The sequence below is a fragment of the Gouania willdenowi genome, chromosome 16 (assembly GCF_900634775.1).
Source record: "Gouania willdenowi chromosome 16, fGouWil2.1, whole genome shotgun sequence".
NCBI lineage: Eukaryota > Metazoa > Chordata > Actinopteri > Blenniiformes > Gobiesocidae > Gouania > Gouania willdenowi.
Window position 1 is genome coordinate 20,699,895 of NC_041059.1, and position 23,347 is coordinate 20,723,241.

At 35.5% G+C, this 23,347-nt stretch overlaps 1 protein-coding gene and 1 long non-coding RNA gene across 5 annotated transcripts; one reads left to right on the top strand and one right to left on the bottom strand.

Moving 5' to 3' along the window:
* The first annotated feature begins 467 nt into the window (after window positions 1-467).
* On the top strand, window positions 468-3,416 carry LOC114477739 (uncharacterized). Of its 3 annotated transcripts, XR_003675760.1 has the most exons (4): window positions 468-662; window positions 1,001-1,128; window positions 2,540-2,624; window positions 3,204-3,416. It is a non-coding gene; the product is annotated as an uncharacterized LOC114477739 (long non-coding RNA). The 3 variants fall into 3 exon arrangements; XR_003675758.1 differs by having other exon boundaries at window positions 2,540-3,416; XR_003675759.1 differs by lacking the exon at window positions 2,540-2,624.
* A 456-nt stretch (window positions 3,417-3,872) lies between these two features.
* On the bottom strand, window positions 3,873-21,761 carry ddc (dopa decarboxylase). 2 transcript variants are annotated; one of them, XM_028470267.1, is made up of 14 exons: window positions 21,608-21,761; window positions 20,150-20,367; window positions 19,889-20,002; window positions 19,678-19,797; window positions 16,673-16,807; window positions 14,686-14,829; window positions 14,113-14,179; window positions 13,384-13,478; window positions 12,100-12,167; window positions 9,787-9,863; window positions 7,716-7,735; window positions 7,542-7,640; window positions 5,222-5,323; window positions 3,873-4,309 (listed from the first exon to the last, which is right to left on the bottom strand). In XM_028470267.1, the coding sequence occupies exons 2-14, from the start codon at window positions 20,348-20,350 to the stop codon at window positions 4,109-4,111; spliced, it is 1,443 nt and encodes a 480-aa protein (XP_028326068.1). In that variant the 5' UTR covers window positions 20,351-20,367; window positions 21,608-21,761; the 3' UTR covers window positions 3,873-4,108. The 2 variants fall into 2 exon arrangements, with proteins under 2 accessions (XP_028326068.1, XP_028326069.1); XM_028470268.1 differs by lacking the exon at window positions 5,222-5,323.
* Between the last annotated feature and the right edge of the window lie 1,586 nt (window positions 21,762-23,347).

The following is a 23,347-nucleotide window of genomic DNA, read 5'->3' on the forward strand; positions in this document are numbered from 1 at the left end:
CAATCCCAAAAAATAAAATCAGCAGCTCTGAGATCAAACTGGTCTGTATTTAGGCCCCTGGGTGAAAATGAGTTTGAGGGCCTTGATTTAGAGTAGCTATGCTATTGTTAGACGATGGGGTTGGCAGTGCCTACCCAAGAGTGAATTGATATTTTGATCATTTGATTTAATTGTAATATAGTTATAAATAATTTTTCCATTTCTGATAGCCTACAGTACCTATAAGTTTGAAAGTGTTAGCTATTTCCTGGTACAGCAGAGACGCTGCACAGTCTCACTCCTGTGCTGAGAGGGTGTGCCTTTGGGAGAGGCCACACCCTCTCCCAAAGGCACACTGCTGCTCTGCCTCTCATAGACCTGTGTTTATATGGGTTTGCGCATGCGCAGTCAGTTCCCAAATATGAAAACCATTTACGTCCATAGGCAGCTCTCTACGCTGCCTATGGACGTAACCGCGCTATGCCAAATGCTATACGTAAGTTCCCAGTGCATTAGTAAATTGATACAGCGTCGCCACTGCTACGTTCTCTAGCAAGTGGGCGGGATAACACTACAGCGAGGATGACAGCGCTAGAGACATTAAAGAAACTTTCTTTTGAGGAAAAACAACAGCTTTTAAAAGATGGAAGACCAACACCTGAGCTACCAGACCTTCAGCAAAGGTAAGGTCAGAAAATTGTTCCTACTTTCCAAAGTGAATGGTAGGATTGGTTTTGTGGATGCGCCTCACTGAGGCGGTTCCGGGCTGTTTCCCCGTGTTTCTGTGTTTCCAACCCAAACAACAGAAGCGTTGCCGTGTCATGAGATAATTATTGTTGGGAGAGTATAACGGCTACTATTGAATAATTTTACAATGTTGATTTTGTTAGATTGACACTTGCAACGCCCTGCCTACCCAACCCTAGTGCTCACGGCACGTCACTTGCTATGTCTCCTGCATTGAGAAGACGTCATAGAGTGATGATGATTGTTAAGTCAAAGTCATTTCCTTGTTCTACAGCTCCTTTCAGGGATTACAGGCTTCTCCTGTTCTGTCCTGCCCGTGTGAAGATCCCACATCTTACTGCAGCCCTGCAGGTGGATTTCCCTGCGATAGCACACCTGTGTGTCAATGAACCATCTAAACTTGTGAGTGATTCCATTCATTTTGCGCCAGTAGATTAGATAACTATGTTAAATAGTTAAAAACAGGGTAAGACAATTATTTTGCAATCGTTTAACACTTGCTGAGTTAGTCTGCTTTGCAAATAAATTGTAATTTGCTTCTATGACCCTCTTGGAAATGTTGAAATCTTGATTTTCAATCTTCTTAAATATCTTTCTTCATTGACAATAAAGATCAGATGAAAAAAGTCTGAAAATATAGCAGAAATTAAAAGAGCATTGAATTATTAGACTGCATTAGATACAGAGCGGGAACAAAATGTAACGTGCAGAACTAAAGTACAAAAATAATGATTGCGGTGGGCATGTGAAGTGAAGCAGGAGCAATAAACAAACTGAAATTAAAATTTCACCTTAATTCAAAATGAGAAACACCCCAAAAAAAAAGTTTGAGACGTAACCAATGGAATGCCTGCGTATATTTATGAACATGATATTTTTAGTGTGAAGCAGCACCAGCAGTATCAGTATCAGTATCAGTATCATATTTTTGGATGTGGGTCAACCATGATTTCTGTGCAGCAGGGAACATGTTACATGACATGTGTGACAGCATCCTCTTGTGGACAAACTGAGAATATCATACACATCAATTATTTGCCAGGGTTGCAGCAGGTTATGATTTGCAATGGGCATATTGTTAAATTACATGCTTTTTTTTTCATTAGCAGGAGCTCAAATAAATGTTTAATTTCATTGGTAGGTAGAGAAGCAGTGAATACATTACAGTTACCATAAAATCAGTCCATGTTTCAATCAATACTGAACAGTAAAGCTTATTTATTACTGCATCGTATAAAAAGTTTAACTGAATACAATTTTTCTAATTCAAATAAACGTTCGTAAAGATAGCGTTCATACTCATTTTTTAGCCTGTTTTAATAATAAATATTCTCTTGGACAAATTAACACATAGATGATACGTTAATTGAGTTTTTTGCAGATCACAAACTTACACACTGAAAAAACCTCACTTGATTTATCATATTTTGAAATTTTAGATTGAAAATAGTCCATATGCTGTGGTAAAAAGATAAATATCTTGTATTATTCCTGCTTCCTGCACTAAGTGCTGACATTTAACCAGCCTGAGCCTCCACACTGTGTCCAATGATTTATTTATACAGGGTAAAGGGTCAAGTACCTCATTGTAAGCACTTGAACTCAGACCTTTGAGGCAGCATTATTATATCTCATGTGTGCCATCATCGATGTTTACAAACCTGAACAGACAGATACTTTGACCTTTTCTCTAAAGGAGAAAAAAAACGAAACAAAGAAAATTAGATCTATATCATATCTGACGTTTAAAATTGCTGTGTGTTCACGGGCTACGGATTACAGTTTGATACTGAATGCTCGTTTGTGTTTCTAGAAAGCAGACTGCAGCAGGGAAAATGATCTGAAGATGCAGATTTAGTGTTCATTTGTCAACTCCATCTTTGTGTACTCCAGTTGAAGTAACTATTTTCTATATCTTCTACACACATCCAATATTATCATGGTTTCAATATGATTTTGCAAAGGATTAAACAGCTGCTCTGCTACACTTCTACCCAGACAGAGAGAGACACAAGTGATGTCAGTGAGCAAACTTTATTATCACTATGAATGAAATCACATCTTTAAACTACGGCAGTCTATTTTCAAATAAATCTTCACATGCAACCACAGATATAAATATATAACTGCTGCTAGTTTTAACAACAACAAGTTTAACCAACATGGTGAACCATTTTCCTACACAGACAAATGTTGAGGAATCGGCAACAACAACAACAACAACAACAACAACAACACATAAGCAAGACTTGGTTGCCCTGGTTATCTTTGTTTAGTGTACTGTTGTCTTTTATGTTAAATGTAAATCAAAGTATGTACACAAATGTATATGCGAATGTGGAGGATTTGGGGTTCCTAATATATGTTCAATAAATCAGATTTAAAAAAATGCACAGGAATCAAAAGAGTAAAAATAAATGAGTGAAACAAAATTAAATGTTAAAAACCACTTAAAGGTTATCATTTCTGCCTCACAGCCAGATGACCTTCTGAGGTGAAGACCTGAGACTAATCTATGAGGAGTTTGCATGTTTTCACCACCCTCTCCTCACACTCCAGAAACAACAATCTCTAAATTGCCTGTGGGAACAAATGTGTTTTTTTCAATGTGGCGGTGATGAAACAGACTGGCATCGTGTACAGAAGCTGGATGAATAAACAGATTTATTGCAATCATAAGTGTACGCGGTACATCATATATATTATTTTGAACATTTCTAATTGTTTTTCTGTTGGTGTTTCCTTGTACGGAACGAGTATTTTTTTTTTTTTTTTTGGGGGGGGGGGGTTCTCCTGTCCTTGCTCAAAAAAAACTAATAAATGAAAAAAAAACCGTGTTTTGTTCTGATGAGGCATGAACAAACTGTGAATCAAAAAGTTTTTAAATATAGATAAATGATAATAGTAATTTAAAAATTGTATTATTCATTTAAAAGTTTCCATTATTCATTAAGAAGTCTGGTTTAGGTGCATAGGAACTGTATCAATCGTGTGGGTATGTGTTAGTACATCAGTGTGGTGTGTAGGTTATACAATCATTGGTAAACTTGGAATTCTCTGAAAACCCAGTTAGATTCACAAATGTCACGTAACAACCAGGTATACAATGAATTAAAAAAGAAGTATGCAACAATTGAGGACCAGATATTTTATTTTTCATAGACTTATATTTATTTATTTTTGCATTTTTATATGTACAATGATATCAAACATGAGAAAAATATGAGTTAGATCACACGACACATCAGACTAGATGGTTGATGGTTCACACGACTTGACACTGAACTTTTTGTATTCCCTTTGAATCACTTTACATCTATAGAGCTGACCTGGATCATTTGTCCAATCTTTGGCCTCCATTAAGCCTTTCTAAACAATTCACTCAATGCTCGGGCTCCTGCAGAAGCTCAAAGGTCAGCTGTGTGATGTGCTGCCATGCTTTTTGGACGTGGTGGGACTCAATTTTCCGAGCGCATATGGCAAAACGCAGGACGAAGCGGCCAGAGAGCTGGCAGGGTACGAGGTGGATCTCTCGGCACTGGGTGATCCTTTTCAAAAGATTCTGGTTCAGCTCATTGGATCCCTGAAGGGGGGGGGGGTAAAGATTAACAGAGGTCTAAAGATACTGATATATCTTACTCAAGTAGAAGTACTGTTACTTGATTGAAATTGTACTTAAGTACAAGTAAAAGTAAGTCATACATAAATAGTACTCAAAGTAAAGGTTACTAGTTCCTTTCACCCCCCACCTTTATTTTTGGTCATAAATCTTGCCACGGTTCTCTTGCATACAGTAAACATCTCATGTATAAACCTAAAAAGGAAGAAACCAAATCTTGCACAATTGGATCTTGATTTATCTTCCACAAAGGCATCTGTGTAAAAGAAAAGTATAGCTACATTTATTAACTCTATTAACTTAAATAATCAGCATTCAATGCTGTTTTGTTACGCTTAATCTGATTGGTCGGCTATGATGTGATGCATTTGATTGTTGTCTGGTGTCTTTTTGTACTTTCACAATGTCTGTTGATCATTTTAAAACAAAAAATATATAATTTACTCAGTAATTGTTGGTTGTAGAATTGTAACAAATTACTTCTTTTCAAACATACTTAAGTACAAGTACTGTAAAATTACTTTTTTATATATATATATACTATATAAGTACAAGTACCCATAAAAGCAACTCAACTGCAGTAACGTGAGTACTTGTTACTTTCACCTCTGCAGATTAAAGCTAGATTTTGCAAGAAAGAGCTGTGCTTTGCTATAGTTTTAATTTATTCAATATTAATGAATTGATAAATTATATAATTATATCTCACAAATGTATCTATTTACAAAGCTTTCAGTTTTTCACCTTTCAACCTTATAAAATTGATATTTGTAACTTTGTAGCTCATGGAGTCTGTCTGAATGGATGAATGAACTGTGTTGAACATTATAGCCATGATTATTGTTATGATGTAATATATATTTTTTGTTTAATTACCTTGAGCCTGAAACAGACCAATCCCAGGACAACGTCAGCACAGATCTCAAACCTCTTGTCTGCTCGTACAAGACTCTCAAACTCTTTGGCCAGAACCACGTGCTATAAACAGAAAGAGCACGTACAGTATATTGTTTATCCATGTCAGTCTATATACAGCTTCAAACATTGCAGAATGCAAATCTAATAACTGATTAATCAAGAAAACTGTTCAAGTCCAACATATAAATCTATTCTGTATGTATTTCACTAGATGGCAGTGTAATCATAGATCCATCATCTAGTCCAGTGGTTCTCAAATGTTTTTGACTCAACGACCCCTTTCTCTTATTTCTGAATCCAAATACCCCTTTGTACGACTACAACATTTTGCTAAGATTTATGTATTGGTATTATTTAAATTATTCTATCTCAGTGTGTGTCTTTTTGGTGTCGTTTGGATATTTCTTTTATTGTTTTGTATGTTTCTCTGTTATTTTTTTCTCAATTAGTGTGTCTTTGTTTTCGTTTTGGTGTGTTGCTAGTAATAGTATTTTTTTGTAGTTTGTGAGTTCTTGATAATATTTATTATGATTATCATTTTTAATTAAAATTAAATGTTACAAAACCCCATATTTTTAATGCTTTCATTTGTTAATTTTCCACTCTCTCTGTCAAGTACCCTCTGTAGTGCCATCGCGTACCCCCATTTGAGAAAGGCAGTGGCTATCCGTACGTAGCCGTATCAATATACCAACATTGTATCCCTACGTAGCGCCCCTCATTGGCCAGTTTATGTGACGTGGTAAATCACGTGATTAAGACGCTACGTACTTGTGCTTTTGTTTGCCATTGATACGTAGATTCCTGAACTACGTTACGGACAAACTAACCCTAACCGTAACCCTAACTCTAAACTACGTTAAGGACAAACTAACCCTAACCCTAACCTAACCCTAAACTACGTTAAGGACAAACTAACCCTAACCGTAACCCTAACCCTAAACTACGTTAAGGACAAACTAACCCTAACCGTAACCCTAACCCTAAACTACGTTAAGGACAAACTAACCCTAACCCTAAACTACGTTAAGGACAAACTAACCCTAACCGTAACCCTAACCCTAAACTACGTTAAGGACAAACTAACCCTAACCGTAACCCTAACCTAAACTACGTTAAGGACAAACTAACCCTAACCGTAACCCTAACCCTAAACTACGTTAAGGACAAACTAACCCTAACCGTAACCCTAACCCTAAACTACGTTAAGGACAAACTAACCCTAACCCTAAACTACGTTAAGGACAAACTAACCCTAACCGTAACCCTAACCCTAAACTACGTTAAGGACAAACTAACCCTAACCCTAAACTACGTTAAGGACAAACTAACCCTAACCGTAACCCTAACCCTAAACTACGTTAAGGACAAACTAACCCTAACCGTAACCCTAACCCTAACGTAACGCTAACCTAGACTACGTTACAGACTAACTAACTCTAACTGTAACCCTAACCTTCTGAAGTAGATTTGAATTTCTTGCTCGGAATGGTTACATGACTTCCAGTAAGGTCATAGGCTACGTACGAATTGCACCAGGGCAGCCACTTCGTATGAGAAACACTGATCCAGTCGTCTTTTCCACCTTTTTGTTTCACTTATTTTATTTATGATTCAAGAGACACAAAAAAGCTAATGCAAAACACATGCTCTAAAAATGTATATTTGTAGTTAAAAATGAATAAATAAATAAAGACTGTACCGTTTTTAGTTAAAGCCTTTTTACAATGCTGAAACAACATTGCATTACCGTTTAATAAATCCAGAAAAACCCTGCACTCAAAAGCATCTCTTTTTCTCTGATTATACCCCAAAAAAAGGTCTTTTTCTAGAAGCAGTTCATGGATTTTATCTGTGTGGACCATTTCTGCTCTCTGTCACTTCATTTTAAATAAAGACGCAAACATGAAACAGGCTCATTTGATTGACAGAGCTGGCTGGAGGGTAAGAGGGAAATAAGCAGAGACAGGCATACGAGAGGAAATGGAATAAATAATTATGTGTGGAGAAGAAATGCAGGTCACACAAACCCTGCTCCCAGTAAAGAGGAGCTGGGATGAGGACAGAGGACCAATCGAGACTTGAGCTGTAAGGAGGATTAGTAGGTGTGTGGCATCTGGCCTGAGGGAAAATGTGATTGGTGTGTTTCATTTGTGAGTAAATGAAGAGTAAAGAGGAGGTTAGAGATTTTTTTTTAATAGAATGGGTTGAATAATTCCCACGGCCAGGATAAACACATTTGTTAACTGTAAGTGTTGAGGCTTATTTGTTTGCTTACTTTTCGTATATAAGCTTGAAGGCCATTGAGTCCATACATTCGAAAGACAAACCACATCTTCAGCGAGCGAAATCTCCTTCCCAGAGGAATCTGCCAGTGCTGTGAGAGAGACGAGGATGATTGTTTTTATGATATACCAATGGAATTAATATTAATCTTAGAATTAAAACTTACCCTGTAATCTGTGACCAGTCCTGGTAAGAGAAAAAACAAAATTACTCCATAATTGCACACCCATATACTGTATATATATATATATATATATATATATATATATATATATATATATATATATATATATATATATATATATAATGTTTTATTTATCAATGAAATAAATCAATATCATCAGTTACATCACTGAATTATTTAAAAAAACAATTAATATTAATATTTGGTCATTTATGGATTGTTTAGTAATGTAATTGTTTCACTGTGCTTCCAGCTAGGTGATAGCATCATTACAGGAAGAAAGCTCATTTTAGCTTGGGTTGTATATAATAATTAGATGGAAGACTTGTCTTTGTGTTCATGTCAGCTTTTCTCAGGTGTCCTAGTGTGGTGGGTCTTTGTCACTGCCGGCATTTGTCAACAAAATTGTAGGGCATAAAGACAGAGGGATCATTAGCCATTCACATGTTAGATTGAGGAATTTTCTTTGGTTGAACTAATTCAAAATTTAGTCGGTTTTGATTTTATTTTGAAAGATCCAAAAGAAAAGTGGGACATTTGTCAGAAACTATTGGGAAGGAAGGATGGATGGATGAATGGATGGATGGAAGGAAGGATGGAAGGGTGGATGGATGGATGGATGGATGGAAGGGTGGATGGAAGGATGGATAGATGGAAGGAAGGAAAGAAGAAAGGATGGATGGATGGATGGATGGATGGATGGATGGATGGATGGATGGAAGGATGGATGGATGGATAGATGGAAGGAAGGAAAGAAGAAAGGATGGATGGATGGATGGATGGATGGATGGATGGATGGATGGATGGATGGATGGATGGAAGGATGGATGGATGGATTGAAGGAAGGAAGGAAGAAAGAAATAGGAGGAGGAGGAATAAGAAGAAGAAAAAGAAAGAAAGAAAAACTTTTACAATAACTTTAATCATGAAACACTTCCATAAATGTTCACAAACTGGCTTCAAATACATGTTACATAATATATAATTTACACAATGCATTTATAAACTCACAAACTGATCTAAAACATTAGCACCAAGGGGCTATGCTCGCATGGCTAGCTTAGCACTAGCAAAAATAAAATTCATTAAAACCAGGATTTTTCCTTTCTTGGAGGTATATTTAGGACCAAACCGTAACCGTACCCCTAACCCTAAACTACGTTACGGACTAACTAACCCTAACCGTAACCCTAACCCTAGAGAAAATCTCTCCCAGACCCCCCACACAAATGTAAAAAGGTCAGTCAGTCTCGGACAGGACAACTAAATGTTCTACCGTTTCTGTTCCTAAAGAAAACGGACACCCCTTCCCAGTGCACAGAAAGAACCAAAGAAAGTTACAAAGCCAACAAACTAAAAATGTGATTTCAAATGTTCTAAATCACCTCACATTGGTTGACTGTTGTCATAGTAAGTCAATAAATATCTATTTTACCTTTGGTCTTACTTCAATCCAATCCCATAATTACCAAAAACTAGTACAGTGCCCGTCGGAAGTATGCGTTCATGTGGGAGCATAAGGGGTATAATTGCGGGTGCAAAATGTGGGTGCAATTTTCCTGGTTTAATTCTATGGGACATGTGCATGATAAATGTGTTTGTTTTTACTCACTTTTATAATTTTTTGTTTGGTGTATTTTTCTGTAATGTATGTTTTTTGGAGTCATGTGTATTTTTGTATCTTTCTGTTGTGTTTTTTGTGCATTTTTTGTATAATTCAGGTCAAACTCACACCGCGTCGGTTAGATATTCGCTCCACACACACACACACACGCACGCACACAGACATTCCTTGCTTTTATAGGTAGATATCACTTCCTGTTGCATTTTAGTTTAAATAGTCTTATTTACATACTACATGTTTTACCCCAATGTACTGTGGTGATTTAAAGGGGCCTGTGCAGATGTTCAACAGCTTTTTGTGAGTAATACATACTGTAGATCTTAGTGAAGGATAAATATTTTAATGATTCTCATGATATCACACCCATACCTCTAGTTTCAGTTGATCAAACTTGTTATTACTGATGAGGGAAATGTGAAGGAACGTCACCTGATTCCTGGTTTTCATGCTTCAGATAGAGTGGGTCCATTTTAAAGGCTCCAATGAGATCTGCTCTCTTCTTCACCCTGTAACAAGATGATAACCATCAAACCTCTTCACTTTAAAATACCAGTGGAACACATAAACCGCTCATATTTATGGTTACATCTTTAAATGTGTAGCAGGCATTTTTAATTCCTCCTATAGGCTACTGCAAGTCAGCGTTGGGGTCAATTACATTTCAAAATTACAGTTAAGTCTTCAATTATCCATGTTCACTTAAAACTACTCCACGATTACGTTGACTGACATTTTTTCCAATTAAAATCAAAATTGCAATTATTATTTTGCCCCTGAGAGCAAATTACAATTATGTTCTCAATTACTAAAGTTCAAAAACAATTAATCACAATTACTGAGCCTTTACTAAATAACCCCATAAAACTTAACCTTCCTCTTGTGTTAGCTTTCTGTTAGCATCTCTTATGATAATGGGTCGGTATTGACCAATGTGTTAAATTATTTGTAAAATGCAATAAAAAAAAAAATATTATCTATCATCTAATTTGTTTCTCATCTTTTGGTTACGTTGTTTGGCTTCCTTAGCCATGAAGCCTTTTTTGTGTCAGTACACTGCTCAATGAATTTCTTTTTAAATGTTAATAAAATGGTACTCAAGAGAACTAACAGGTAAACGTGATATTTAACATATTTTGATAATTGTTAAGTACGTATGTGTGTGAGCCATAAAACTATAACACAGTTCCACAGGTTTGCATTTAATTACTCTGTAAATGACAATGACAAAGTCAGTCATCTCAACTCAATTACAATTCAATTATGATTACAACAGCAACATAATTTTCCAATTATGACTACAATTATAATTACATCATCATTGTAATGAATTACCGATAAGACTTACACTAACATTCTTTGTTCTTTTTTCCAGTGTAAGTTTTGATAATCTTATATAACCTAAACTAAATGTAATCCTTGAGCAACAAACAGATGTTTCAAAGTGAGTCCATCTTGTAAAGCAAATCTAATTTAGGTGATGCTGACAGAAAGCGCAGGTGGAAAGCACGGCACTATTTTTACTGTCAGGTGCAGACAGATATCAGAGTTCATTGTTCCTGTTATTGATCATGAGTCACTGCCATGGTGAACTGATAAACAACCAGATGGCCAAAAAGTGTGAGACGCTAAAAGGGACAAAAGTCAAGACCTGGGGCCTCATTTATAAAAGTGTGCCTAGGTAAGCACTAGGGATGTAACGATTCACTCAACTCCCGATACGATTCGATTCACGATTTATTTTACAAAATGGGACCGTATATAAATGACTGAAAAATATTCCTTTATTTTTTTTGGGAAAATACTATACTATTTTTCATTGTCAAAAGAATCCTTTGATGAACTATTCAAAACAATGCAATTTAACTAAAGATAAATCTTGAATGAAATAAATAAAGGAATAATACAAATGAAGAAGAAGCTTATTATTTAAATTCTGGTTCTGTAGTAAACAATACAAAACTGCATAATAGTTATTTTTCTTTTTAAAAGTGCAACTGAAAATGTATTTTGTGCCTTAACAATTGGACAAAAAAAGCAAAAAAAAAAAAAAAAAACAGTCATTTTACTGTATTTAGGTCAGATATTTGTTTGGACCAGCAGAGGGCGCTGGTCGGTTGGCATGCAGATATTTTGCAGTGAAGAAGAGATGCTATGCTAGCAGACAGAGCTAATAGAAAAACGTGACTTTTACAGATATTCACGTAATATTACAGATATTCTTTCGGTGCTAAAGGGGTAATGAATCATTTATGAATATGTTTAAGAGTAGAAGGCTGCCAGAAAGAAAGTATTAGCAGATTTCGCTCGCCGCCAACACTTCTGGGTAGCGCCCTCTGCTGGTTAAAAAAAGTACTGCGATTCAATTTTCACAGCATTGATGTGAATCGTTATACCTATGAATCAATTTTTAACTGCCTTACGATTAATCAATACATCCCTAGTAAGCACAGTTCAGCTGGCGTACGCTAAAAACCAGGATGTGCGTACAGTATACAAACCAACTCTAGGGCTTATTAACGGGTGCGCACGCTCGCAGTTTTCAATCACAATCAACTCGGAAAGTTGTCGCACGTGAGAAAACACCTTGCTCCGCCCACACGGTGCCTATAAAAGGTCCGGTGAACGCCCTTGATGAATATTCACAAATACCAATTTCACGGTGCTTATAAGTGGCGTACGCTTTCTTTTTTACGTACGCAGCGTTTATAAATGAGGCCCCGGGGCTGTACAAGATGTACTTACCACATTGCAGAGCAGTCAAAGTTGATCAAAAGCCATTTGTGTGGGTTGAAGTTGAAAGAATCAGCAAACTGTGCAAAAGAAAACAAACAATACGGTACTCATGAGGCTAATAAAGAGCCTGAATAAGTCTTTTTTATTTTCATTTTTGTAAACAAAAACTAAATTATTCCAATTTAGCATTTTCACTCATGCACTCTTTGTTTTCGTCATTACTGATGCAAAGACAAGCTAATCACGAGCAGCTACGGTTTATTTGAAATGCAAAAGAGAAGCATTCAGTGCACAGTGAGTGTCGCACTCTGAAAATCACTCTTTCTTGACATTGCGCATTAAAGAAAACAAACATTACTAATCTGTTCTCATCTTTTTTTTGTTTTTTTTTTTTGTTGGTTATCTTTTATAATATCCTTCACTCTATCCTCACAAAAGCAATAACAAGGTAGAGAGTCAATGTGACGCAGACTCCAGGCTGATGGTTACCATGCTGGCTCATTCAAAGGGAGGCTGAACTCACATCCTAGCAACCAGCAGGCTGTAATCTCATCAAAAAAAAAAAAAAAAAAAAAACTGACTGGGTGGCAACCACATGTTCTTGTTGAATACACACAAACACATGATCCAGTGATCACATTTGGATTTTCATATAACAATAAATATAATGCATTAAAGACGCAACATTGTAAAAGAAAATCTGCTTCTTCTTGTTTTCCTGATACCAAATGTTAATATATATACATATATATATATATTTATATATATATTAACCAACAGTTGCTTCTTTACCGTCAAATCTGCCCACCAACATTGTTTGAACTTGTGTGTCTAATAAACAGTGATATATAAAGGTCTGCCGCTGCCTCAGGATATTACTGAGTCCTTATCTCTGCGTCTCTGCACAGCTTGGAGAGCAGCAGCTGCCTCAGCACAGCCTCAAAAGGCAGATTGATGCTTCTGTTTCTTTTGTTCACCCTAGCATGCTTCCTCCTCAACATTATTGCGATGCCCTTTCCAAACAGCGAAGGCTTTTCATGTTTTTTTTTTGGTTTTTTTCCATAGATTTGATGAGAGATTTTTCCCCTTTAATTGAACAGAAATTGTTTCACCTATTATCCAACACCAACACGCTCCAATGCAGACGACTGCCAATCATGTACAACACATACATTGGAGGTTTACGTCCTTGTTTTTACGACACTGGTCATTGAAGTAAGAAATGCAACTTTAACCCAAAAAAAAAAAAACGTGGGAAAAAATCATAAGGAAAGTGATAAGGACTTTACAAACCTCAACACCATTCAACAACGGTCGGAATTCTGGGCAGATAAATGCACTCCCCGCATAAGCTGCATCGATGTGCATCCACATGTTTTCTTCATTACCTGGAAAACACAAGAAAAAAAGACAAAAAGAATAATTCTCTGCCCACAGAAAAAAGTATTTAAAACCAGCTTTGTGTATAGATGACAATAAAAGTGAATTTTAATACTATTAATACTACTACACACATCCTAAATACATACTAAACACAATCATCCAATGCAAATACATTTAGTTAAGGTGTAAAATATTGATATACTGTTTTATTTTGAACAAATGTAGTAATACAAAAAAAAAACAATATTACAAGAAACAAAAGATTTGATGACAAAAATAAAAACAAAACAATTGCATATATTAGTGCATACATATACTTTTTGTGTTTGAAAGGGAGTGGGTGGAAGTATAAACTTATTAGTCTCACCCCTTTTCTAATTTTCAGTATCCTGTTTTCCAGCCATTGTGGCTGTTAATAAATTAATTTTATCATATCTTTATATAATTTTTGATTAAATACACCAAAAATCATATTACACACTTTCAAAATTGCAATTTATGTTCCTTTTACAACAAGGGTAGTGATTTAAGGTAAAAAAATAAATAAATAAAAAATATGTGTGCATGTGTGTGTGCGTGCGCATGTGTGACCAAACAAACAAGTCAAGATCTATGTATAGATGTGATCTGTTGACTCACATAAGGGCCCCAGCTCTTCAGTTTTATCAAAAGCACAGGATGGAGTTGTCCCCAAAGTTGCACAAAACTGAAATACACATAAATGTGTCATTAACACCTTTGATTCTGTCTCTATTTTATTTGCCGTGACAAGAAAAGAAGAAAAAAAAAAAAAAACAACAAAATTTAATCAAAGTTGATATGATCGTTACAGGCACTGCAGCATATTGACATTTTACAAGCAGATCACAGATTTCTGTCATAGATCATGCACCACATTGACACTAATGATTTGGAGTCGTGAACATCTTGAGCATTTGCAATATTATTAGCCACTGATAGTCATCGGCAGCTCCTAATGAGACACATTATTGTCTCAAACCAGATGCACACACACAAATGTAAAATGCTTTATCTAAACAGGGAGCGCACGGGTACGTCTCAGGATAATCATATCAAATGCAGCTGTCACTTTACACAGCGGCTCCTAAACAGTTTTGGAAGGTCTCCCATATTCAGTGAAGGCCATTCACGTGTTCTTTACCTTTCAAAATATGTTTAATGTTATAGGAAATGATTTTTTTTTTTCCTCACATAAAAGGGAAGGAGTCCATCGGCCTTGTCCTCCTCCACCATCTTCATAAACATGTCTTTTCTCACAGCATAGTGTTCATCAGTGGGGACTTTCTTCATCTTCACCCCCCCAATCAGAGCTGCACGCTCCACAGACGAGTGAGCCTCGGGAGAAAAGAACCACAAGTGTCTGTCAAAACCTAAGGGGTTAATACCTTATTATTTTCATTATAACTCCACTGCTCCAGAATTACTGAAAATTACAGCGAGGAGACAAACCTCTTAGATGTAGTAAATACAAACATATTTATTAAAAACAACCCATGAAGGAAGGCTAGAATATGTTAGTTAGAATAACAATCGACATGGAAACTGTTTGCATGTTTTATTTTATTTCTAAATAATACTACAGGGTAATAATAATAATGCTACTTATTGAATGCTTTCTATGAACAACGGAGTAGCACATTGTAGCTGTAGTATTACAGACTGGCTGCTCTGTAAAGGTCTGTTTCGCCCTAAGGTGGTCCTTGTAACCCAATCACAAAGTCAGCCCTGTATTAACCCTAGTCAGACCTAATAAATGGCTCAGGCTTACAGGAGAACGTCCTCTTTAGACATAAGAGCTCGTTTTTTGTTGTTTTTTTTTTTACAGTGCATGGTGCAGCCAGGTTACCAATATTATTCTCTTAAAAGGTTAGAACTCCTCTTCATTTGCACAATCTTAACTTCCACTGGTTTATTCATTATTGGGTTTTTGGTGAATTATGGAATAGCAGCCACTAAATCTGAAACTTTTACATATTTTTGAAAAGACTATCAGACAAAAATGAAGCGATGGCGTGACTCTAGTTGTACTGGGTTAAATGCAGCATTATTCCAACTCCAGCTCATCTGGCCAACCTGTTGCTTTTCTATTTGTCCGCAGTCGCTGCAGCAGCTATAAAGTCAATCATCTGTTCCCATGACCTCATTGCTTAAACTGCTTTTATTCTTTAGCTGAAGTCAGCACCCAATGTAAACATTTTTAAATCCAAGTTAAAGACACTTTTTTCCTCTACTGCGTAAGACCTAGAGGGCGATTTTTGGTCATATTGTTGTTGATGGAATGTGTTCGTTGCTGATTTGAAATGTTTTTGCTGCTGATCTTAATATTCTTATTGATTTTTAAGCTGTTGAATTTTTTTTTCTTGCACCTTTTGATCATGTAATGCACATTGAGTCGCCTTGTGTATGAAATGTGCCATACAAATTAATTTGCCTTGCCTTGCCGTTAATTTCACCATATGAAAAACCTGTTTGTACCCTGAGAATAAATACACTTCTTTTTAAACCATCTTAAAAGCAAATGTTTTTTCTTTGCATTTGCTAGTTATAGATGCCTAAAGTGTTTGAATTCTTATTTGAACATGTAAATAATGTTCACACCGTCAGAATAAATGCAGTCTTACAAGTAAATGTTTCGTTTGTCTACAGGCACTGGGTGTATTTGAAAGTTCAATCTGTGCATACTTAGTCCCATACATAGTCCCACCACAAACTAGTATATGATATTGGAAGCAATATGGTGAAAATTGAATAATTAAGAAATGGGGGTGGCATTCAATAAGTCTTTCTTCTTCCCACTCCTTTTCGAGCAAACATATTATTGCAATTATAAGTGTACACATGTATCATATATATATATATATATATATATATATATATATATATATTATTTTGAACATCTTTGATTGTTTTCTCTGTTGGAGCTTTTTTGTTCCTTTTTGTTTTTCTTTCTTGTCCCTGCTCGAAACAAACAAATAAATTAAATGAAACACTATACGTTTCTTCAACATTTTGCATCATCTAAATAAAGGCTTAAGTTTGTGCCCTGTATTACCAAATTCATGTTTTTGAATGCAATGACTCATGAATCTGAATTAAAAATGTCAACATTTTATTTTTAACAGTTTTACATTGTCAAACCAAAAAAATAAATAAAACTCAATAGATCTGTACTGCTTACTTGATCAGAGGTATATGCCACCAGTTTGGAGAGGATTTCCATCTCAGACATGTCAGAGTTGGTGGCCTGGATCCGTCTGACAGCTTTACAGCGAGCGGCGAGCAACGACATGAGGGTGGCCTCACTGGCTGTACCCTGGTTAGGAAAGGAACAGGACTCATCAATGACACCTCGTTGTCCTCATCACATGTGATGCAAATGCTTCTTTTTTTGGATCATATAAAGCAACACAACAGGGTTTTATTAATACTGTACACAAAGCTGCATCCTAATGGTCAAATCAAGACTACACATATTTTCTAATCACAGTGGGAAGTGATCAAATACCACTAAATGGATTAAAACATTACCCTTTTTAAAGTTGTATTATATGCGTACTGAAAAAGAAATTGCAGCACTTAATGCTGCTAATAACAGATGCACAGACATGCATGCGCTCACACAGACACACTTGTTTTTGGCTGCGTTTTTTTTGCTAATTTGATTTTATTTTTTTCCCCGAATAAGGGAAAGTCACATTTTTGTGTGTCAATGATTTGATGGTCAGCTGTTAAGATAGTTTGAGGCCTCACGAATAACAATAATTAACACAATCACAACGGCTCTTGCAAAAACAATAAAAAAAAATATATATATATATATATTTTTTTTTTTTGTTTTTTATATATTAGATCAACAGACTTATGTTAAAGACAGCATACACACATTTCAAGGACTGTCAGTATACTGTATATCAGTGTTTCTCAAATGGGGGAAAGCAATGGCACTACAGGGAGTATTTAAGAGTGAAAGAGAGTGGGAATGTAACAAATAAAAGGGATAAAATATGTGGTTTAATACTGTTTATTTTTAGTTAAAACTGATAAACAATGACGATGAAATGATCTTGATTAGAACATGAACTGAAAATACTAGAGTCAGTGTTGATCCCACACCCGGATGGGAGAGGACCGAAAATTATAAAAACTACATGAAATCAATCTTTATTTATATTAAAAAAAAAGTGCTTTTCGCACAATAAAATGCAGCTCAAAGTGCTTTTGTAAAGTTGAAAAAAATAAATAAAACACCCATCCCGTACAAACCCTGTCTACTGCACACATACACACAGGTTAAAAAAAAGGACAATGGCAGAAATAAATCTATTCAGGAACAACTAATTACTGTTTCATTTCACTTATTTATGAAGTTAAATTCTTTAAAATGTGTGTTAACACTTATTTATTCCATCATTATGCAATGTCGTTGTTTTTTAAATAGTATTCTGAGCAAATGGAGTACTTGAATTCAGAAAGAAGCAAGATACTTGAGCCAAACAAGTTTAAGAACCACTGCTGTAGATTAATTTCAATAAATAAGAGTTCTGCAGTTGTAAGATAAGAGCATAAAGTACTGTATATAATATCACAATTTGTCTTGGTAAAAAATACAAATAAAATAGTGGATAATGTTAATTTCCTTTTACAATGATGAAACTCATACCATCTCCATGTCCACAGGATGAAGACGTTTTTGCAGAAATAAATAAATAAATAAATGCAATCATGGTAACCTTTCCCAGCTTTATTCTGCACTTCACTGTCATCAAGAAAACAAAGCTGATCTCCAAATAGCTTAACTTTCATAATGAATGTTAAAAAATTCTGGCCTGTGTCAAACGATTCACCCTGGATTAAGATTAAAATGTCACCAGAGGTCATTTTGTTAACCGTTTTACATTGACTCTCTTTGGTTCCAGGGTTTACAGTGAGAGCCTGCAGTCATTGGTCCTCCTGCAGTGAGAAAAGCCTCATTTGTTGCCATAGTGAGGCGGTAAGCCGAGGTGAAAAAAAGAACGAGTGGCAGGATAGAAACAAAAGGGCGATGAGCAAGAGAAGCACACTCCCACTCAGGTGGTCACAATAGAGAAGGCATGAAATGATCTGTCATCAGGGTGCACTCTCATGCTCCACTACTCACCATCCAAATAGCACAAACATTAACACATGCTCCACATCACACACGCAGGTTTGCTGTCAATGAAACGCCAAAGTGATGCTTTGCTCTTTTCCACACGGAACAATCTATGGTGGCTGTTCTCTCTGTCTGTCTGTGAAGGACACATTAAAGCAATTTCCTGCCAATTTTCTCCTGGTTTGGATCCGAGTCAATAGGACGCAAATTATTGGTAATTGTCACCGTGAATTGGACTTTGGGTATTTGAGCACAGAAAACATGGCAAGTGAAACAAACATTTGTGGAAATGCTTCAGTTTAGATCTTGTTCAGTGAATCTCGACATTTTAAAAAATGCATTTGAAGTAGAAATATCAGCAGTTTTAATCCTCAGGAGTCAACAGACGTCCTCACAGAGTGTCCATTTAAACGTATGTAGAAAGTGAGAGCTCAAAACTATATACCAGTTTTTAAAAGGTCTCGATAGTCCAAGTAGAACAATAATTATGATAAATGTAGCACTTTTACTTCTTATTTTACTATATACTACAGTAAAGACGAGGCCGTTCTTCCTTCTCTGGCAAAATGAAAGTTTTTGCAAGCGAAAAAATACACTTCTTTCATATTGATGGAAAGTATTAGGTCTTTGATGTGTCCCTCTGTCTTATTAGTGGACAGGAACTGTTTATTAAAGTAGCACAAATAAGTTGTGGCATCTAATTGTGAGATTTTGTAAAAAAAAAAAAAAAAAAAAAAAAAAAGCCATATAACTTGTTATTTTTGTGAACTTGTACATATATTTTTGATAATTACACTTTATATTTGCATTACCATTCATCAGCTTGGTTCGTTAAACATATTTGTGGTTTTCACAATAAAAATACAGTACGTAAAAATAAACAATTATCAGGTAATTCATACAGCTGAAGTTGTGTTGAAAAAAATGATACCCAACAATGCAAGCTAAATCATTTTTATGGTGAGATATAAAGGTAAAATCAAAAGTTAGTCAAAAACGGCCAATTCTACCCTGGACTCCAGAGGGTTAAATGACTATTTTCTTGCCTCTACCTGAATGACACCTCCTCCTTGACCATGTGTTCCAGCCAAAAAGCACTCGGGCAGTTGCAGCATCTTCCCAAGCCAGTCCAGCATCACCGTCTCCAGCTCTGTGCAAGCTGGGCTAGCAGCCTGATCATCAGAAAATAAATACAAATCTGCAGATATGAAGCGGTCTCAAAAAAACTGTAAGAAGTAGCAAGATTCGTCCTTTTTTTGTTACCCATGAGAATCCAATGCAGCCAATGGCTCCACAGAGCATGTCCGCCAGCATCGCGGGGTAAGAGGAAGCAGTCGGGAAGTAAGCAAAGAAGTTTGGGCTGTGCCAGTGGGTGATCTGAAGAAAAAAAGAAAAGCAGTGTTATTTAATCTTCCATTAATAATATTGAAATCTGATCAGATTTCAAACTGAATTTTCTCTTTATTAATTACAAATGACACAAAAACAAGCAGTCACATTACTCATTAAAAGCTTTTAACTCACCCCTGGCATGATGACTCGCTCCACATCTTTTATTATGTCCTCATAGTTCTCAGGGTCTTGTGGGGCTTCGGTGGGGATCAACGATCGAAGGTATCCTGGCTCCACGTCTGGGTAAACTGGTCTGTCTTCTATGTTTTCCAGATAATCAGCCACCAAGTCCACCATCTCTTTCCCCCGGCGCCTAAACTCTTCAGCATCCATGTCGGACTTAAATGGATCTGAAACAGATTTGTATTAGTTTTGCTGTTGGTGAACACTTTGACAAATGACAAACACGCACCATTAACACTTTTGGCCAATTTAGAGATTGCAAAAAAAAAAAAATGTATCACAAATATTTACGAACTGCACAAAAGGACCAGGGCTAGCTTAACTGTATGTGAATCATTTTAATTGATTAAAATGAGTACTCAAAAAGACAAAAGTGCTATTTACTGTTGGTTTTTTATTTTGTTTTTTTTTTTTTTTAAACTTACATCTGAAAAAATCCATGATCCTCTTTTTATTTAACTTGTAATATTAGGTAGTGTCAGCACAAAGTGTTCAAAGAACTGTTCCATCCAACCTTTCACAGTGTAAGGTTAAAGGGCTGCAAGCCATAAGTTTAAAATCAAGGACGATTTACAAATCATCTCAACTTTATTTGTCACATAGACAATTATACACAGTACAATGTGCAGTGAAATGCATTATGTGTCACTCCTCCTGGTACTTACACACAGGAACACCAGGATAAAAATCTAGCAATAAGCAAATACAGTAAAAACATCAATATAAGAGTATAAATATAACATAGATTTACATGCATCAGGGATTCAAGTGTGAAATGGTATGATTTCAAACAGACTAAATCAATCATAATATTTTTTACTATCAGATTAAGTAAAATTTTCAAAAGAAACGTTTTAATGAAGGTGAAAACATTTATTTCTACAATAATGTAACAGTAGTTTAAAATATATAAAAGAAAAAAAAACAGCAATAAGTAATGTATTACTGTGAAGCCGGCTATGGATTGTGTGCACCACTCATTCACAAACAGGTGATCAAACTCCTGGAATAACTGTGAATATTAGGCTTACATAACACACACCGTACTATTAAAGTAAAACATTAAACAGGTCTGAAGCCATAACAGAGCCTTTTTACAATAAAAGCTTGAAGTCATTAAACATTTCAGAACTAAAATACAAACAAAGACTGTATGAAACAAACTAGAATAACAGTCAGTTTTAGACACAGCCTGTTTATTTAGTGACTCTTCCCCATTGGTTAAAGCAGACCATAGTCAACATTTTAAAGGTTTTAAACACTGCCCTCTGCTCCAGATCCTTATCACACTACAAGTGTTTTATCCTGCCTGTCTCTTTCATTTGTTAATCAGCAGAACACTTATCCTTATCCATATTTGTAATAGGATTACAGGTAGGGTGTAAGTGCGTGTGCGTGTGTACTTACAATTAAAGATTACAGCTTCAAATCCGAGGTTTGTATAAATATTCCGTCCTTTTCTTCAATAACCGCTTTCTTTACAATTACAGGCAGGTGTTGATTGTCTGTGTGTGAGTGTGTGTGTGTGTGTGTGTGTGTGGGTAAGCAGGAAGAGAGACATTTGCTCCTTTTATATCATCTCTAACCAACCCCTGTTCACCAACCCCCACCAAGCTGACCAATGAGAACAGGCCTGATGGCCAATGCAAGTAACAATGATTCACACGAAGCTTAAAAGGTTGTGATTATTGTTCCACTGTATGTTTCCATTCATACAATAATGCAAACATATATTCTAATCAATACACTGTATAAACATGAATCAACCTGTAGTTATTTAATGATTAACTACCTGAAAATGATCAACTACCAACAATAATTATGGACTTAGTAACAAGGTAATTATCATTATGATGATGATTATTGTTATGTTACATGATAACTGTTAGATGGAGAATTTGAAAATGTAAGGAAATGCAATAAAATGCTATATATTTTTTAAAAACAAATCAAGTCCAGTTTACTTTATGAATAAGTGCGTCTTTCTTAGATCTCAATATAGAAGAAGAACTTGTTACATACAGTATGTCTTGTAAACAGGGGCGTAGCACCACATTTTAGGCTCTGGGTACAAACCATCTGGTTGGGCTCCTACTATAAGTTATGTACACGGAAACTGTACTAGCTTTCCTTTTTTTTCACATTAACCCAGAAGTTCCCAACTTTTTTCAGGTCGTGACCCCATTTTAATATCACAAATGTCCAGTGATACCAGAGACATCTTTTTTTCTTTCTTTCTATAATTAGTTTTTGATCATGTTTATTAAAGTGTGTTACAAATACAGAGTAGTCAGGATTAATGACAAAGTGGCAAGTGCGCCACCTTAGATATTTTTATACTGCATTTTATTTGAACTAGATTTATATTTGAGAACTTTTTTTCCATATGTAGTCCATGATTCATAAGGCGCTGAACTTATTACTTTCTAGACTACATGCATGCATGATATTGAGTACTTTTACTGTGTGCATTTTGAGTAATCCTCTGTCAAAATAATATTTTTATTCCACGTCAACGTTGGGTGAAACAACCTTCATTTTGTGATCTCTACATGATTTTGACAGAGGATTACTCAAATAGTACACAGTAAAAGTACTCAATATTATGCATGCAAGTAGTCAAGGAAGTACTGAGTTCAGCGGCATTTGAATCATGGATTACTTGAGGAAAATTAGATTATTATTCTATGTCAAAATTGGGTGAAATATACTTACATTTTTAATTTTTTATAACTTTTTTTTCTTCTTACGTCGTCCTTTACTTTGAAATCCGGACACATACCTTCTTGATATCTCCAGTTTATTACTAAAGATAATCTCTGTATTTGATTTTTACTGATTTTTTTTTTTTTTTAACTTTTATTTTAAGGTGGGGGGAAAAGAGTTTCACTGTTTGGTTATATATACTGTATATATCATTAATCTATCTAATTATTCATGAATTCATTGTAAAAACAAGGGGAAATATTCTAGCCAAGACTAAATGATTGAAGCTAAAAATAATTATAATCTAATTCACCAGAGTGGGACAGACATCTGTATATAATGTAAATCTGAATTTTCTCTGGTTTTATTTGACACATACATATAATGCTAATCTAACAAAATCATTATATACAATATTGAAAACGTATTTTCCAAATGGAT